The sequence below is a fragment of the Metopolophium dirhodum genome, chromosome 5 (assembly GCF_019925205.1).
Source record: "Metopolophium dirhodum isolate CAU chromosome 5, ASM1992520v1, whole genome shotgun sequence".
Classification (NCBI taxonomy): domain Eukaryota; kingdom Metazoa; phylum Arthropoda; class Insecta; order Hemiptera; family Aphididae; genus Metopolophium; species Metopolophium dirhodum.
Genome location: NC_083564.1, coordinates 14586825 through 14599228, shown reverse-complemented (window position 1 = coordinate 14599228; position 12404 = coordinate 14586825). Strand labels below are relative to the sequence as shown.

At 30.4% G+C, this 12404-nt stretch overlaps 2 protein-coding genes across 6 annotated transcripts in view; one reads left to right on the top strand and one right to left on the bottom strand.

The window, feature by feature from the left end:
- The window catches only part of LOC132945539 (uncharacterized), a 36655-nt gene extending 24316 nt beyond the window's left edge, over positions 1-12339 (top strand). For 2 of the 5 annotated variants that reach the window (XM_061015315.1, XM_061015314.1), the window contains 3 exons: positions 1050-1237; positions 10033-10223; positions 10882-12339. In XM_061015315.1, the coding sequence (XP_060871298.1) occupies positions 1050-1237; positions 10033-10223; positions 10882-11057 (555 nt within the window). In that variant the 3' untranslated portion in view covers positions 11058-12339. The other 3 variants (XM_061015313.1, XM_061015312.1, XM_061015316.1) reach the window with 3 other exon arrangements.
- LOC132944645 (1,5-anhydro-D-fructose reductase-like) overlaps positions 1-12404 on the bottom strand; it is a 49323-nt gene that overhangs the window by 5287 nt on the left and 31632 nt on the right. The window lies entirely within an intron of this gene.

Sequence of the window (12404 nt, the reverse complement as noted above, 5' to 3'; positions counted from 1 at the left end):
AAGTGTGGGCACTTATGAATTACGTTACTTAAAATATGTTTATGTATTATACAATATCAACATAATAGTATGTTTGTTTTAATTGGTATTTATGTTTTGATTGAGATTTTGCAATAAAATTGAATTAAAAACACCATAGACTTTATAAACCATATTTTAAAAAATCGAATTTTAGTAACTTTTAGTTTGTTTAGTAATAACAACAAGTTGATTAAATACCAGATAAAAACTAATCGAGATGAAACACCCGTGCTTAGATCAACGTTTATTATTTTAGTCATTTTAGGTTATTATTTTATGCGATTCTTGGTTGTGAATAAGGACATAATATTTTTAAAACGTATAGTTGTGAAATGGAAATGAATCACGAATATCATGATTTTCCACAGATTGGATTAATTCTTTACCACGCCGATGGAATTTTATTCGAAAACATTTTACCACTTTCGTTACGTAAACGATAAAATACTATTTATTTATTCGTAAACGTGACACAATAATACGCTGTCGGAGTATGGGTACTGTCGGTTCACGAACATAATAATATTATTATCATCTGTCCGGTGTCATACCGGAATAACATTATCTGAAACAAAATTATTCAAAACCTTCTACATTGCGTGTACATTATTACTATTATTATTATTATTATTATTATTATTATTATTATTATTATGATATCTTGTGTGAACACAATATGACTCGGACGTGCGCGCGCACTCGTCCACAATCGGTCGTATTCGTTTTCAACAGCGCCGGCCACGTCAAAACGACTCTTGAGCAACCATCATGAAGTTTTCAAAAATCGTACGCTACACCAAAGTATTCTTATTTTATTTTATTATTATTTTATTGATCATAATATTATCGCCGTACGTCAGACCTCTCCTCCCTCGAGATATGTGTATATTATTATTTCGGTCTGTTAAAAATATTTTTTAAAAAACCGTCTACAACCGAAAACAGCCGTCGACGTAACCGGAACAGAACATACGACTATCGTCGTAATGATATTATTGTTTTAATAACCGTCCGTTTTCTGTGCACAGATGATCGTCCACCGACACCGGAGGATGCTTGTTTTCGGAAGCTTAGCTGTCGTGTTGGCGCTGATACTAACGGCCAAGCGCGAGAATAACGTTCGGTTCATCAGCAGCGACATGGAAAATGCCAAGCCACGCGTCGTCTGGGAATACATGTCGGACTTCTCCAACGTGATGAAGCTCAATCCGACCATGTAAGTGAACAATATTATTGTTCCAATGATACATAATGTTCTATGATATCGCAATAATTATTTATATTGTGCATATATTTTATCGGCGATGGTGTCCTACCGCAAAACCGATGGAAATGATAATTATATTTCAAGACTATAAACTTTATTAGAAAGATTATATATTTTTTAATATTATCAAAGTATTTGTATAGTTTGATTATAGTGGTGTAATTACGTGGGGAGGAGGGGGGATTTGGGTGTCGTATCACATCAATTTTTTTTTTTAAAACTGGTGTATCTTATATGCTTATTATTTATTGGTATACTAGTATAGTATATTTTATAGAAATAACAAATAAAAACCAAAATCGCTTATGGTAGCTGCAACTAATATAATATTACTTCGTAATAAGCACTAATCACTATTGCAAAATAGCACAAATATATTGAAATAATGAAGTTTAGCTCGATTTTTGCGATTTTTTTTCGGAAACCTTTGGGTATATTATTTCAACAAGTTTCGCACAATGGTGCAATCAGAAATTGCTGGTCAGACTTAGTTCCAAGGTTATAAGGTTTTGAAGTTTGCAATTTTCAGTATTCTACGTCTACGAAGATTATTCCACGAATATACTCGAAAAAGTGCATTTTAAAACTTAATTAAATAGTATGTAATTATTTATTTTCATGTATAATTGCATTTAATTAGATCATACAGATTACGGATCCCAATGGTTGGACTGAGAGGTTTCTGTGGCATAAACCAAATTGTTGGTGAGTGTTGCCGTGTTGGGGGGGGTAAATGTTTCAATAATCCACCCTAGAAACATGAGCAAATTACACCACTGGCTGATTACATTATAGTGTATGCGATACAGGGGGTCATCTTATCTATCGTTCAAGTCATTACCCCTACGTAGTTATATCATTATATATTATTACTTATTTATTAATATGCAATGGCATTTTTCAATAGTACCTTTGGGGGGTGGTTTAAAACACGCGGAGAAACGCTTCATATTAAACTTGAGTTAATATTGCACTTTATGGTGGGAGGGGGAAGTTTACCTATATAACATAATATGGTGGTAGAAAATATTACAATGGGATACAGTTTGACGTATCATCACATTGTAGTAGGCCGCCTTTAAATTTTCAATCGTCTTTTAAAATTGCACTTTCCAGCTTCTCCATGTATTATCACAACCACTATGGTATGCGTAACGTAGTGCGCACGCCTATATGAACTCGAGTGCTAAACATGCATAGGTAACTCCCATTTTTGTTCTATGGTATGGAGAAGGTGATCAAATAAATATAACAATATGTGGTATATTGAAATATCAATGAAATATATAAGGTTTCATTTCTGAAACAACTAATTATACAGCAACTTGTCACTCGAATTGTGGATACGTATCGACCAAAATTCCCAACAACACTCCTATATTCAATCCTTGAAACGTGTCTTATAGACATTAAAATTATTGAAGTACTTTAAATATTATAAGAGCATAAAAAAATTAACAACGGTAATCCTAAAGTATAATATTATGGTTGCATTTCAATGTCTAAAACGGTTATTGAGAAATGAGTACACATTAAAATCGGCGTACAACATTTTTGGCATGCCTACTAAACATATAATATATATATATAGTTGCGTATATTTTTATAAGCATAAACAAATTGACTAGGGTTATTTTGAAGTATAAAAACCATTTTTTTGTTTTTCGTTAATGAACCCCTATTTTCAAAATTATAAATTATCGGCCATTTATTTTCTCTCCCTAAAGTCTATAATACATACACATCAAATGAACGATAAGTATCTTTTATGTTTACGATTTTAGCCAAATAGGTTTCAACTCAAATTGGCCCTTCGAGTGTGTCATAAAAGTTTAAATTAAACTTTCTACTGTTCTACCTTTTTTTTTCATACACTCTACGTTGCACCTATATTATTGTGCGCTATGCGTTTTTGTAAAAAAATAAAAATAAAAATAATATTTACTTAAATATGTTTTCATTATTAATGGTTGACTATGCTAAAAGACTTTTCGTAACTCCATTGCAGTTTAGTACAATTTTTACTCGATACGGCGCCTTAATAGGCCATTTATCATTTGCTTACATAATCGTATTACTGAAAACGTTTGGAGAATAATATTCTACGCCACCGCCCGTTATAATATAAATTATTTTATGGCTTATTTTTCTCCTTTCACCCCTCTTCCCATATTTGTGACAATTTTTAGTCGAGTGTTATTTGTGGGACAGTGTGAATTTTTTATGCGTTTCAACAGTCACAAGCACTTTGTATACAATATATACGTGGGATCAAACACTTCTGGTAAAACAGTTTATCACATGTTAAATATTTATTTTAATAACGCCACAATAATAGTAGGTAACTGTACCATAATAGGTGCATACAGTACGTCGTTGTGTTATAGTAGGTAGGTACCTATATATATATATATATATATATAGTATATACATATATACATACATACATACATACATACATACATACATACATACATACATACATACATACATACATACATACAAAATAAAAATATTGCCGCTGTTGGATGTTTTTTTTTATATATATGTATATATTACTATTACGTAATTGAATTTTATTTTCCAACACGCGGAGGCGCATCGCGAAATACATATAGGTACTAAAAATGATAACAATATAATATATTGTATATGGTCTAACGTGGTGTAATTCTCGTCGGTCACTTTTAAAAAAATTCTATTACCGAAATTGAGATTTGCCCTCGAACAGCACTGTAGCCTGCGGGCAGCACCTACCTCATACCCATGTACAATATATTTACACACACACACATACACACAAACACACATATTATATTCGTAACGTATTGATATCGGAAAAGTACGGGGAAAATAGGTACATTATAATAATATATATCGTAGCCTTCCCGGCGATATGTGTTTTAAAGAAAAAAACGGTAGGTACCCAGCCACTGTGATGTAACGATTCACAATTTGCCCTTTATACGTCTTGTTACCATTACCTATTATTATTATTATACTGTCGATAAAAACAATAAAACTGCAATGCAGTTTGTACTTGCGTGTACTATAATACGCTTATTCACTTATATTGACGTCGAAAAGCACGTAGGTATAACGGACCATAGGCTTGATGAATCTATATTGGGAGGGAAGGGAGACTATAATTGTCTATAATGCTTTGGGTACACAACGTATATTCTAAAAATTATTTACGTTTGGTGGCTAAAACCAAATTTTGTAGGGAAGAGGGGGAAATAATGACAATAAATAATTAAATTTAGAATGTCAGTCCCGTCCAGTTTTTAAGATATTCAAATCAGTTCCCATCGGAGGTACTTCAACGTTTATTAACATAAATAACAAAAGTTCACAATTTTCCACAAATTAAAATGTAGGTATCCAATACTAGTTTACGACAGTTTACGTATTAGAGGTAGCCTTGTGCGTCTGAGCCCTTATTTCTAAGGTGGCTAGCTACCCCACCGCCGTCGACGTCACGTTTTATGGTCGTCCATAATCATTCCTCTGGCCCTGCCACTTGACCTCTTCCTTGTGATATCGAACTTCTAGTAAAATGTAATTTTCCATTTCTCACAGCTATTCAGCATTATTGGTAAGATCGACCCCCAGGGTAATTTACCCGCCATCCGAAGAACCTATGATCATTCATAAGGTTTCCGCATGATACACAATCTGGGTTTGCCATCACTGCAAATCTATTATAGAGATGGAATAGTAGTACCAGCCTACAGGAAAAACCTAAATCACACGAAATAGTTTTGCTATATAATTTTATAATTATTACGCCATGAGCAATTATTCAGTTTAATTTTATGCTGACAAATGAAACTATACCTAGGGTACTTGAATTAATAAAGTTGTTTGAAAATGTATTTTAATTTATTTTAATCATTAAATGACTATGAGGGTTTTTTTTTAATTATCTAAATTAAACCACTTACATCAAGATTAAGTTGTGGAAGTATAATCGTCTTGACTCTTAACTATTCAACTGCAGTTGCATATTTTAAATACCATAATAATTCTTCAAAAATGATCGAATTAACTTATATAAGTCAAGCTTACCTTCGATAAAAATATATCTAATAATACATTTGTTTTGTTCTTTAACGGATTTAAAAGTTATTGGGTCATTATAGTTAAATTATAATAATTTCGTTATACACACTAATACAAAATACAATATATAGCAGTCAGTAGATCATGTTATATATAGTATCTATTGACTATAAAAAACGGAAAATCTATAACCATAAGTTCTTAAATTCTTTAGAAATCTGTGGGTTATATAGGCACGGACGTTACCAGATATATATTGAAGGCACTTTTTTACGAAACTATTGTTCCGTCCTACGACAATTTGCGATGTTTTGCGAACGTTCAACCAGATGGCGTCACACGGTTGTTTGCAAACGATTTAGCATCGAATCCACATCGTAATAATAGAGAACATTTTTGGCATTTTAACATTACTGTATCTAGGCAAATAAAACCTTCATATCTCCGTTTTAAATATGATTATATGAATATTTCTTATTCATATAGTTCTTATTCTTATTATATGAATATTTCTTTATATTTTTATATGAATATGAATATTTCTAAAATTTTTGTTTTTGGAAAACAGACGTGTAATTTTGTCGTATTACTGTGGTATACACCGGAGCTTTTAACTTATACTTGTATTAAACGCATAATACAACATTTATACATACCTTATATTATATATTATAAACTATCATTTATTTATTATTATGTGATATTTTTAGAATAATGACGATATCCAATATTTTAATATCCACTGTCTTTTTTTTTCACAATATATAATACTAAAGCGTATCACGTGTAGATTACACGTTATTGTATTTTTGATAAAAGCAGACGAGCTTTCTGGATTTGCTCGACTCGATCATAATAATATTATTATTATTATTATCAAGGGCACTTCACGGTGCACGCCTGGATTTTGGGATTTGTCCATAACATATTATTATTATTATTATTATTATTATTACATATTAATATACGTATACGGCTCAGAATTGTATTATATTATCATATAAACGTACGGTCAAACTATTTCGTAGTTGATTCGATTATGATGGAATAGAATTAAAATAATAGTATACGAGCTATTATGTGTACACGGTCAATGGTCTCGTATGTACAAAACAATACAAGTACGATGCAATTTTAATACGATCATATCATATTACGTACTTCGTATATTATTAGTCGATTCGACATAATATTTCATTGGACAGTTTTTCTTTTAGCCACTGCTTCACAATATTTGTACGTCTATTATACCGCACAATATTAGCATCTCCATTAAAACCGTGTTTCAACACAATGCTATCAACATGTATTCTGCAGTGTCATGACACATTTTTGTATAAAATCAACGGTTCCGATAATATTACGATTTGCTTAATAAAGAATAAGTATGACGAATGTTGTTTCGTAAATTATTTCACAGGTGGTCATCTTATTTTCCAGTGGTAAGTATGTCGTCTGAATATAACATTCAACCAGGTAGATAATATAATAATAATTCATTGCGAAATAAAACGTCAATCACACCGCGGTCTCTACTTTCTGCCTTGTTTGTATTTAGCATATTATAGTGCGTGTTGTATATGATAGAAAAAATAGGACTACGAAACATTGTTGAAAGTGTTACGACTTAAAAGTATTATTTTCTTTAACCTCGTTTATAAGTCGCGGGTGTAGTTGGTCTTCGTGGTCTTCTACAATGTATCGATGCAAGCACGGAAGTTTTTTCAAAGATTTTGAAGTGAAGAGCTCCTTTGGTATTATTTATAGACTGCCATGGAAGTTTTCAATTGATTTGTTATCCATGTTGATAGGTAAAGGCTAATCCCGTATCGTTGTGAAGCTGTTTCGCAAGAACCCAGGATTTTAGTGCTATTTTCAAGAATTTATTTCGTAGAGTTTGTAAGTTTATAATTTTTATTTGGATGCAGCCACCGCAGCCCCAGCTGGGAATGCGTAGATCGGTGTTATTATTGCCGCTATATCGCAGTAGAGAGTATTTCATCTGCAGGGTTTGAGCTATGATTTAATAAAGGATAAGAGGGTACCTATGTGTTCATCATTGTAGGATACGAATAAACAATATAAACATCATTACGTCAAGCTCTATTATATTGTACAATAATTTAATTTCATATAATCAGTTGGGCTTTATTGTTTCTTTTAATTCAAGCAACTGTATAATTACTATACTATTATATGCTTTGTAAGTATAATATTACTATCCAACCGGGTTAATATTAGATTCAATGCTTTCAATAACAGAGTCAGTTTATCTACGTTCATCTCCGACGGATATATTTATTTTCACAGGATTTCATAAAAACATTCAAAAATCTAAAAAACATGATAGCTCGACGACAGATGTAGTTGACCTATTAATTTTGAATTTGACCCAATTTGATCGGGCTTATGCGATGTATCCTATAATGTAGTCGAATTTAAATTCTTCGTTTTCAATAAATTACAAACAAGCTATGATTATACGTATCGACTTAATGCATCGCATAGTTCTATAATAACAATACACTCTTAAACGAATATTTTGTGTAATTTTAATATACTAATACCTATTATAGGTATGTATAATATAAATTAAATTGAGATGACTCTTATTATTAAGAAACATAGTGTTCTCGTAAAGTAAGGGTTATTCTCAGTCAATATTGGTTTTTATTTATTTAAAGATGACATGATCAACAGAATTGAAACTTCCTTTAATACCAAACATAAATCAATAAAACGTTTTACAGAAAAAATTGGATGCTTTTGAAAGAAAACTTTATTGATATTATTTTGTAAAATTAATTTTATACCTAAGTGACATATTATAGGTCAAATTATATTTTTCATTTTTCGATATTATTTCTTTTCAATTTCAATTACTTTTTAAACAAACAGATAATAATTGAACAACTTAACACAATATTAAATTAGTTTATGATTTTATTTGCATTTGATACTTTTTTTTTGTATTTTAATACAGTAAAGCTTTTATTTATTTTAAAATAATGAAAAAAAACGTAAATGTATTTATTTTAACGTAAAAACAGTATTATAAATTGGCTTATATAATTATTGAAATTAACTCTAAATTAATTTTAAGGTCAATGAAATATGTAATTAATATGGATTTTTGGTAAATAATATTTAATACTAATATTAAGTGACAATTAATAATTCAACAAAAATGTAATTGAATAAGCATCAATACAAATTGTTATGTAATTTAAATAAATTCATTAATAATGTACCAAAAGAAACGTGGCCAAAAATGAAGGTCTTAAGTTTGTAGTACTATTTAGCTATTAGAATTAATAGAATTAAATTGGATTATTTAATGCGGTGTACCAACTGTTAGGTATTCTGCATACATTTGAAATAAAAAGGTGTACTAATTATGTATATATTTTGAAAAAACACCTACCTATTATATAACGTAAAATATAAAAACTGCAACCAAATTGCCTATTCAAAACGCCGTGTTACAGTTTTTTTTTATTAGGGAAAATAGCTTAGGTACCATAGATGAGTATGTATATAGCTAAGTCAGTTGTGAATAGTATTATAAAGAAGAAGAAGAAAATGAATAAAAGTGTTAAGCCTGTCGTACATTTTGTATGATATTGAACTATAAGAAAAATGCAAAATACGCTTTTTGCAGAGGGAGTGGCATCGTTTGAAATCGACGTTCAGAACCGCCGAATTAGGTTCTGTATGCCACCAAAATTTGCGAAATATTGTTTGAAATGTTCAATATCTATAGGAACTTCGTGAGCCGACGACCTCCGAGACTGAGGTGGACGAGGGCCGCATCACGAACGAACGAAAATATATTTTAATATTATATTATAATGTACGTATTTTATAATATTATTTTTGGACTAGTCTTGTCCATAATAGTATCACAGTTCACTTCGTCCAACACTAAGTGAAATCGGGTGAGATAAGGGTGGTTCTTCAATGTTCCTATAATTTTTTTTTTTTTGTGTGTAAATAGTTAGTATAATGTAACTTTAAATTTTTTATGTTTTTTACTTGGCTGAATATGTGATTTTAAAATAAATTGTTAATTTTATTGTAAGTTAATAATATTACATAAATGTTATATAAATTGGTAGTTCAACAGAAAAAAAACTTGAAGGGTATTCTAAATTGGTGCACTATGCACTGGTCGAAAAGTGTCCCGCCCGTTCTTAGGTTATAAATTCTGAATTCACATAATAATTTATTATTATACCTATTGAAAATTCATATTCTCGTAATATCATATAACAACGTTACTGGAGTTTTTTTATAACATAGATACACAATTTTCCAAAACGTCATAATTTACTATTCTTATGTATTTTGTATAAGATTTATTTAAAAATGCGTTTGATAATGTCCAACGCCTCGTCCGTACGTAATATTAAATTACCCTATTATGTATAATTGATAATGCACACCCATCAGACATGCATCGGCTGAAACTACGCTGCAGTGGTTGTAGGGCTGTGTATTACAAACCGTTCTAACGTTTCACTGACAATATAACAATAATATATTAGGGCTGTATACACTATATTACAGAGGTACAGTGAAAATATATAATAACTACCACAATAATATATTGTTATGTGTACCCTTAATCGAGTAAATGTTATTTTTTTCACATTTATCATATTATTATCATTATATAGAACGAAATTCATAATAACGCACGAATCGACGGACAGCAAACAATGGAACTACACGGTCGAGTACGAAGAACACTTATCTCAGATTCCGTTCGTGATGAACAAGATTATCGGTGATTTCGTTGTAGACAAATCGCATTCGCAACGCGCAATCAAATCAACTCACCGGACATGTTTCGCCAAGATTTATTGTTGTGAGTATACGCAATACGCATACTACACACGATACACGCACGCACACACACTATAATGATTATTATATTATATGATTTTGGATATTCGTTTAGAGTTTTTTTATTTACCTATACAGTATATATAAAAAAAACAACCTTAAATGTATACATCTGAAATATTCCTGATAGCTGTTAGACATATTTAAAAAGAGAATAAAAAATAACTCTTTTTACTACACCATAAAATATTCACTCTATAATTAAGTAAGTCTAGTGAAAGCATAACATTTCGCACCGAACAAATATTAATACATTACATATTAGGTAAAATGGACTTAATAAAATACTGTTTATTTATGCCTTTGTGATTTTTTGAAAATCAACCACCGTCGTTGTCGATCTTATGAAGTTATAAAACAAAACGTCCTCAGACTTATTTACTTTGTTTAGTCTAATATTGTATACGTTTAATAGCACGTTAATATTCAATAGAAAACATGTCGCCACCCTCGTAGGCCCATTACTCCAATTCTGACACGACCTTATTATTAATTCATTTTGCATGCTAGATTTTTTCCGCCCATCAATGTACATCTTATATTTAGACCAAGTTGAACTTTAATAATATTATTACACCGTTTGTCGAGGCGTTGTTTAACTTTCAAACATCGTGTTGCAGTGAACACCAAATCGGAAATGATATTCGTGGACCTGTCGAACGGCACCAGAATCGTGGAGAAAATCAAATACGAATGTCCGTGGATGTTGACCAGGTTCTGTATGAATGAAGTCCTGTACCAGCGGAAGGAAATATTCAGACAGCTCCAGACTCTGTTCACGTACACAAAACATTAGTGTTATGATTATTAATATTCAAATTATTAATATTATTTTGTTTAATTTGCTTTTATTTAAAAAAAAAAATATGCATATATTTTTTTATTCATACTCCGTCTTTGTCGTAAGAAGACAGTGCGCAGTTTGTTATCCTACTATCGTTTAATTAATAGCTTCCGAGAAATAAAGATTTGCGCTCCCCCATCCTCAAATAAGAACAAAAGAACAAATTTAAATTGTTAATTCTTATTTTCGACTTTTTTTATTTTTATTTTATGTAAGGGATTAATTTTCTTTCGACTAGATCGAAAAGAATAATAATAAAAAAAAAACCGAATAATATTATTATTAACGCATTCTTTTAACGGGATTTTACTTGGCGCTCTACGCAAAGAATAAAAATAAAATAAAATATTGTGTTCTGGCGGTAGCTGAATGCAAATGAAAGAGCTCGATTAACATTACAACGTTTTCCTTACAGATTAACATTCCGACTAATACCTCTTCAACATAAACAATATTTTTTTTTGTATGGTCTTGTGATTTGAAGTATCCAGTGTATACACATTTTTTTTTTGCATTCATATATAATAATAATATTTTCAAACCAGCACCAATCCCAGTAAATGACCGTCTACGGCTGAATGTTTATGCTATATAAATGCACAGCGCACACAGGCCAGCCTAAAACGTTTCTCGTTATACACGATATCAAATTTTCATATTTAATTCGAAACATTTGAATAATGTAAAGCGCTTTATTATGCTTTTGAACTCGCAATAAACATGTGAAAATAAACACCTGTCCCGTCTGTAATTTATCAATATTATAAAATCTCGACTTTTATTTCTCCGTGTAAACGTTGAACAAAAAAATTCCTCGGTTGTTTGTGAATAAAAAAAAAGTAGGTCACCGATAGAATTATTGTATAGCATATTAATAGATATGAAAAATAATTATGTATATAGGGTCATTCGTAATATTAATAATGGTTTTATTGTTTTAAACCAAGAACCGAAAACATTTTTAAAAACCATTAGGTAAGCCCCGTTCGCTTTAATAATGCTTATTCAACTTTTTAACAGTCTCTTTATTTTATTTACGAAATAAATAAATATTAGTTTAAGTGTTTAATTGTTTACGTATATATCATTATAATAAATCATATTCGTTATAATAATATATAACTATACACACAACACAATAATCGGTCTACGTTTTATTTACAACAAATCGTCTCATGGAAAACATGTGTTGTATGTACAATGAACCTATATATACATGGAATACATATATTGCATATATATATACACACACACACTTTATAGTATATTATATTATATCTATTAAGAAGCGCGTTGGAA